Genomic DNA, 6736 nt, shown 5'->3' on the forward strand with positions numbered 1-6736 from the left:
CGTGCCGCGGGCGACCCAAATGTGTTGCCCTGCCGCAGCGCTCTCGGCCGGGAGGGTATAGTCGATTTCATCAGCGCGGCCGTTACTCGCAACGCCGAGGCTGTAGGCGGACAGGTCCGGGATTGCCGCACTCGCAAAGAGCTCGATCGACTTTCCCTCGTTCCCGCCGAAGTAGAGGACACCGGTGAGAGTGAGCGACGGCGGTGACTGAGCGCTCGAGGCTGGCGGAGATGGTAACAGCGGCGGGGACAGCGGCGGAGCGGGCGCGGATGGGGGCGGCGTGGAGGGCGGCGTGGAGGGCGGCGTGGAGGGCGGCGGGGACAGCGGCGGGGACAGCGGCGGGGACAGCGGCGGAGAGGGCGAGGACGGTGGCGGCGTGGAGGGCGGAGTGGAGGGCGGCGGGGACAGCGGCGGAGAGGGCGCGGACGGCGGCATACAGGGAAGACGGTCTCTGCTGCCGGATTTTGCAGAAGCGGCGCTGTTCACAGACAGTGGAGAAGGGAGAGACAGCATTTACAAGCCATTCATCTTGTCTTTCAGATTTCGCGGGCCAGGCGCTGTTCACATAGGAATCCTAAACGCACAACCCCGGGCCCGAAATCGCACAGAGACAGTCACGCAACGGGGTCCCAGGGAAGAGCAAAACCTCTCTCTCTCGCGCGCGCTTCTCTCTCTCTCGCGCGCGCTAGACGGCGACTCGGAGGCCGCACCGGTCAGGCGCACAGCCGGAGAGAGAGGGAGGCGCTCAATCGCCGCACGCGGCGAGCGCCTCCATCATGTCCGCCTCATACGCACCCTCCACCCCCGCGCCGCCCGCGCCTGTAGCGTCCGTGCGCGCGAGGATGGCCTCGCCGGGTGGTGCGGCCGCAGCTGCAGCTTTGGCAGCAGCCGCAGCAGAGGCAGCAGCAGCGGCAGAAGCAGCGGCAGAAGCAGCGGCAGCGGCAGCCGCAGCCGCCGTCGCCGTCGCGCGGTCGATCAGCATCTTGAACGAATGCCCACGATGAGCAGCGAGGCGAGGGATATCTCGCCGAGGAGACTCTCCTCGCTGCCGATCGTCGGCCCGATAAACTGCCTTGAACATCTCCAATAACACGAGCGTAGCGGGAAGAAAGTGGTAGCTCACACTCGCTGTCGATGTCCTGGCGCTCCTCGGGTCGTTCTGATCTGATCCATCCGCGTCTCTGTTCACAGACAGTCGGAGAGGGGAGAGACAGCAACGACAGTCAGAAGTCAGGAGCGCTGGGTCCCAGGAGAGGGCGAAGGCGCTGTTCACAAGAGAAATGATCTCAAAGTTCGAATTATGGTTTACTGGTGACCATAGTAGTACCGTCTGTCTTGTTTGCGATTGTTCCAACGAATATCGTTTCAAGTCTCGACAATCACTTAGCTGCTTATGTGGCACCGCAGAGGCTCCCTTGGGGATGCCTGAGGCCACCCCAACCAACCACTCACCTGTCACCAAGCCTTACGAGGGCGCATTCGCAACTCCTTACCCACACTACTATGCGAGTACGGAGTGCTAATATTGTAATAGGGTGAGAAATATGAAAAACGCCGGAATTCGGACGAGTACTCTCGCCTCGGCAAATTCAATAAGTGGGACATCCTCACGGGGTTGACCCGTCTCCTCCAGATCGAGACGGACTGCATCGCATGGACGGCCGAGCAATATTTGTTCATCAATATTATCAATTGGAATTACCACATCTGAAAAAGCACCATCTGGAAATTGGAATTAATCAGATGGAGGAAATTGGACAATTAATCAGATGAACCACGTGGCTTCAACAAATCCAGGTGATGATGGGAGAGGGGGGACGACACCGCCCGATCTACCCATCTTCGGGTGGCTTTGGAGCCAGCCGCTTCTTCGCCGTCTCCAATGGCGGCTGAGGCTGGCTCGATGACAGCCGTCGTGCGCCACCGAGCAGTGCGCCGAGGGGCCGTGCGCAGCCCACCAGCGACGGCATCGTCAGGGCAGCTCTCAGCACGCAGATGGCGGGGGCAGGGGCCGCCCGGGCCGGCGCAAGGAAGAATTTTAGAGCAAAAGAATTTTACAAAACTCCGCGTACGACATTGGGCACGGGACTGGCGCGCACTGGCACTAGCACAGGTACACCATGGGAGCCGAGTGTCGTGCGCAAAAGAGATTAACAGAGAAAACTCTCTCACGCAGCAGAGACAGGCTCGACGCGCAAAACCAAAAGAACTAAAGAACTCACCCGCCCGCGCTCGGCCGCCAGGCCCAGGGGGGGGAGGGGGGGAGAGCGGATTAATTGAATCCTGCTCGATTCAAAAATAGTTACAAAACGCATGCACGACCAGAGGGGAGCGCTTCGAGTAGCCCACTACTCGCTCCGTGTGCGCATGCAGGCGCACACGAACGGTTAACCAGACAGAGGGCACTGCTAGAGCTCGGAAGCGACCATCGCGAGCCGGGCTGAGGGTCCAGCTTGAGCTCGCCGGGTTGAGGGTCCGGGTCGCGATGGCCGCCTCGATGGGCGAAGGGGTTCTGACAGAGAGTATTGACAGAGGGAGAGAGAGCCGCGGACGTAGAAAGGTCTCGGCGGAGGTCGATCTACCATGGATGTTGACGATGTCGCTCGAGGTTGGGTCGCATAGATCGGGCGGCCGAGATCAGAGTCCGGGACCGCGCGGCGTCGGCCTCGGACAATAGTTGCAGGGTGTGCTCAAGTCACAGGTTGAACGAGGGCGGGTTGGGCGGCGTCGCCATGCCCGCAGAGCAGATGTGGCCCAGCTTGAGCTCGCCACAGCGGCGGCAGCGGTAGCCGTTGTCGGGGCCGCGTTTCTCGCGCGTGGCCTGGCCCTTCTGCATGCGTAGCCAGCGGTTGCGGACGGCGCGGTGCGATCGGCCCTCCATCAGCTCCGCGATCTTTGACCAGAGCCGTCCGTGCTGCTCGACGTAGCGCACGATGAACATGTCCTCCTCGCCGGTCCACATCGGCCGGAAACGCTTGCGATTCGCGCCGTCGGCGTCGTCGTCGTCGTCGTGGTCAGAGTTGACCGCCGTGGAGGAGGAGCTGAGCGCCGACATGATGGACTGGTCGCGGAACGGCGACGGCTCGCGTGCGCCGCTCGTGGAGGGCTCGCCCGGCGCGTAGTCGGGGAAGTCTTCGAGAGTGCGCGCCAGATCGCGCAGCGGCGACCACTCCTCCTCGACCGCCACGTTGACGAGGTCGACGAGGTCGCTGTCGACGCGGACGGGCGCCGGGCGTGGCCTCAGCGGCGCCCCCGCCCCCGCCGGCGCGGTGACGGCGCGGCGGATCGGTGGGCCGACGGGAACTGCCGCTGCGGCGGCGCCAGACGGCATGGCAGCGTCCACGGTGCGCTGCCGCTTGGGAGGGCTGAAGAGCTGCGAATCGGCGGCGGCGGCGGCGGCGGAGTCGGCGCGAAGGGGCGAGAGCGCGGGCGAGGCGGGCGAGCCCTCGCCGGCGGACTCGTCGCCCTCCACCTTTGAGTCTGGGCTGGCGCCTCCTTGCTCTTTTTCGAGCCGCCTCCAGCGGTTGCGGACAGACGAGTCGGAGCGGCCGGGCAGCGAGGCGGCGATCTGGCGCCACTTGAAGCCGTGCTGGCGCACGCCCTCGCGAATAATCGCGTCCTCCTCCGTCGTCCACATGGTGCGCCCGTGGTCGGCATTCTTCTCATCCTCGTCGAGCGACACGAGCGGGTCGGACGGCGGCATCCAGTTCTTGTCGATCCCGCACGAAAGCAGCAGCTCGTCGAGCGCGCGGCGGCCCTCGAGCGACTCACCGAGTCCGTGCCTCCGTTACAGCCTGTGCCACCGGTTCCGAACTCCGTCCGACGTCCGGCCGGGCAGCTGGGCAGCAATCCGGCCCCACTGCGTGCCGAGGCGGCGGAAAGTTGCGAGGATGACGAGGTCCTCGTCGGGCCGCCACTCCGCCTTGCGCAGGGAGACGGAGGGGTCGTCTCCGCGGTCAAGCTTGAAGAAGGCTGGCGACAGCGGCGAGAGCAGCGCTTGCTTTTCACTCAGGTGCTTGCTTCCGCCTAGAAGCGTTTGCGACGGCAGCGGCAGGACCGGCGAGGTGGAGATCCGCTCGTCCTGGTGCAAATAGTCGCTTAGCCACTCGAAGTCGGCCGGCTCGATGTGGATCTCGCCCGCCGACTCGCGCTTGAACAGGGAGAAGGACATCTCGCTAAGCGGCGAATCGTGAGCACCGAGCCGCGCTGAGCCCTTCTCTGTCGCACGACCTTGTTCCAAAGAGGGACGTGTCCCTTTTTATCAAGGAGTGTACACGTACATGCACCTGTCAAATTTCGGCGCAGGAGTTTTTTGCCTTATAGGCTGCGAGGGAGCAGAGCCTCGCGAGGGAGCAGCGTGAGACCGACCGCCGCTCTTTTCTTCGTGTCTGCCCCGAGAGTTTGTTCGTTTCCCGCTCTATCTGGAGCCAAGAAAGAACAAACAACAAAACAAAGAAGAAAGCTGCAGGAAAGTGGTTGAGGCGAACATGCCTGGGCACCTGCAAGGAGTCATGAAGGTTTTACAACGGCCCGCCTGGTTTTCCAACGGCCGTTACAAAACAAGGAAGGGTTGCGGGATGGATGCGGCGGCAGTTGATCGATGAGAAAGCTCCTGCCATCGCCCGTCGGTCGGACTTCTGCTACCCGGCCCAGGAGGTTTGTGGCGCCAAGAAGGCGGAGAGCCGGAGAGTGGCCCGGGGCAACTCCCAGCCCAGGAGGGTTGAGTGGCGCCAAGAAAGCGGAGAGCCGGAGAGTGGCCCGGGGCAACTCCCAGTCGTCACTACAGAATCACTGCCTGCAGCGTAAGTGCTCACAGCTGAGCCGCGACTGTACCCGCCAAGGAATGCACCAGGGGTCGGCGATAGTGGGTTGGTTCCGGTTCCTGTGGGGAGGGGCAACTGGGTGTACCCATGAGTGGAGTGGTCCGGCGGAGGATCAGCGTCGAACACTGCGCGGGGGGGGGCGAGTCGCCACCACCGGCCTTTACTTTTCCCAGGCCCCGATCATCAACCTGTTGCGCTCACGGCACACGGCGAGACGCACGACGGCGGGCTGTGCGTGCGCGCGACCAGGATCCAGCACCGGGAGCCGGTGGGTGGACCGGTGGAACCAGAGAGCATACTTTAGGCTGTGTGACACCTGTGTGCTGTGTGCTGTGTGAGTGTGTGCTCGCGCGCGCTCTGCGATCTTGGATAGCAAACGAGATATTTCTACTGACTATGAGCTCTCACACCAGCTATATACGGCTTTGCAGGAGAGATTGGGACCCGGCCACGCCGCGCACGCTGCGTGGCTGTCGCTCACCCTCTCTCTTCCGTCTCATCAGTCCTCCTCGCCGCTGGAGGACTCGAGCACATTGCGCCGCGGCGGCCGTCCCTTGCGCGAGCGCTCTCCGCCGCGCGCGACGTCCTTGCGCTTCTGGCCGTGCGCCGGGAGCAAGTCTTGGGACGTCTCGTCCACGTCGCTCGGCCCGCCGTCCTCGTAGCTCTTTGGCCGGCACCGCCGGTTTCGCTCCCGCACGGCACGGTCCTGCGGCCACCGCGCAGCTCGTCTCGAGGAGTGGGGCGGCGGGAGGGCGCGGCGGGCAGGGCGGGGCGGGGGAAGGGCGGGGCGGGGGAAGGGCGGGGCGGGGGAAGGGCGGGGCGGGGGAAGGGCGGGGCGGGGGAAGGGCGGGGCGGGGGGAGGGCGGGGCGGGGAGGGCGGGGCAGGGAGGAGGGGGTGGCGTCGGGAGAGAACCGCACCGGCTCGCACAGCCCCGCGTGTCCGTCGAGCAGCAAGCAGCCGGGCGTGCCGCAGCGGCGCGGAGCCGACTCACGCACGACCCCGACTGCCGCCGCCGCCGCCGCCGCCCGATCCCGTGGCCGGCTGTGCCACTCGCCCTGGCGGAGCGCACCCGCTTCGGTGCCGGCCCTTCCCCCCGCCCACGCTCCCACCACGCTCCCCGCCCGCGCCCTGGCTCGCGCGCCCCCGCCCGCCGCCGTGCTCTGCCTCGGCCGCGGCTCCGCGCCGCCGAGAGCTGCCCAGTCGAGCGTGCCCGCCGGCAAGCGGGAGGGGCCAGCGGCGGCGGCGCGGGCAGGGGCGGGGCCGGCAAAGAAGGGGGACGGCACGAGCGCTGTGTCGGCGAAATCGCTGTTCGTGGCCTGGCGGCGCCGCTGGAGCCTCTCCCGCAGCCCTGGCTCCTCCTCCTCCTCCTCCCCCTCCTCCTCCTGGCCATCGTCGTCGTCGTCGTCGCTATCCTCCTCCTCCTCGCTCGACCCCTCCTCCTCCTCCTCCTCTAGATCATCGTTGATGAAGCCCCCGCCGCCGCCCCCCCCCTCCTCCTCCTCCTCCTCCTCCTCCTCCTCCTCCTCCTCGGCCGAGAGGTCAATCACCTACGAGACACGACCTGTCGATGGACATGTCCGGGACACGTCCCCGCCTCCTCTTCGGTCGAGGCCAATCACCTCCACACCCCCGCGCCCTCGCCCCACGCCCCCTCGCCGCAGCCTCCCGCCCCTCCGCAAGCGACGCCCGCCGCCGCCGCCGCCGCCGCCGCTGCCGCCGCCGCCGCCATCCGCTCCCCCCTCGCCCCACGCCCCTCCGGCTCGCGCCCCGCCGCCCCGCCCCCCTCCCGGCCCCCCTCCCGGCGCCCCTCCCTCCCCGCCCCGCTGCCCGCCCCGCTGCCCGCCTCCCTCCCCACCTCCCTCCCCGCCCCGCTGCCGCGGCAAGTCGCAGGCAGCGCACGCGAGCGAGTCGG

General features: G+C 66.5%; 2 protein-coding genes across 2 annotated transcripts in view; both read right to left on the minus strand.

Annotated features, from left to right (window-relative positions):
• Positions 1-2168: 2168 nt before the first annotated feature.
• Positions 2169-4211, minus strand: EMIHUDRAFT_444299 (hypothetical protein). The gene is made up of 2 exons (XM_005774719.1): positions 2427-4211; positions 2169-2283 (listed from the first exon to the last, which is right to left on the minus strand). Exon 1 carries the CDS (start codon positions 3701-3703, stop codon positions 2696-2698), a length of 1008 nt encoding a protein of 335 aa, XP_005774776.1. The 5' UTR covers positions 3704-4211; the 3' UTR covers positions 2169-2283; positions 2427-2695.
• Positions 4212-5187: 976 nt separating this feature from the next.
• Positions 5188-6736, minus strand: part of EMIHUDRAFT_458191 (hypothetical protein) — a gene marked incomplete at its 5' end in the record, with an annotated part of 3911 nt that continues 2362 nt past the window's right edge. The window contains one exon of the mRNA XM_005774720.1: positions 5188-5529. Coding sequence (XP_005774777.1) covers positions 5323-5529 — 207 coding nt within the window. The 3' untranslated portion in view covers positions 5188-5322. The remainder of the gene's footprint in view (positions 5530-6736) is intronic.

This window comes from Emiliania huxleyi (assembly GCF_000372725.1).
Source record: "Emiliania huxleyi CCMP1516 unplaced genomic scaffold EMIHUscaffold_309, whole genome shotgun sequence".
NCBI lineage: Eukaryota > Haptophyta > Isochrysidales > Noelaerhabdaceae > Emiliania > Emiliania huxleyi.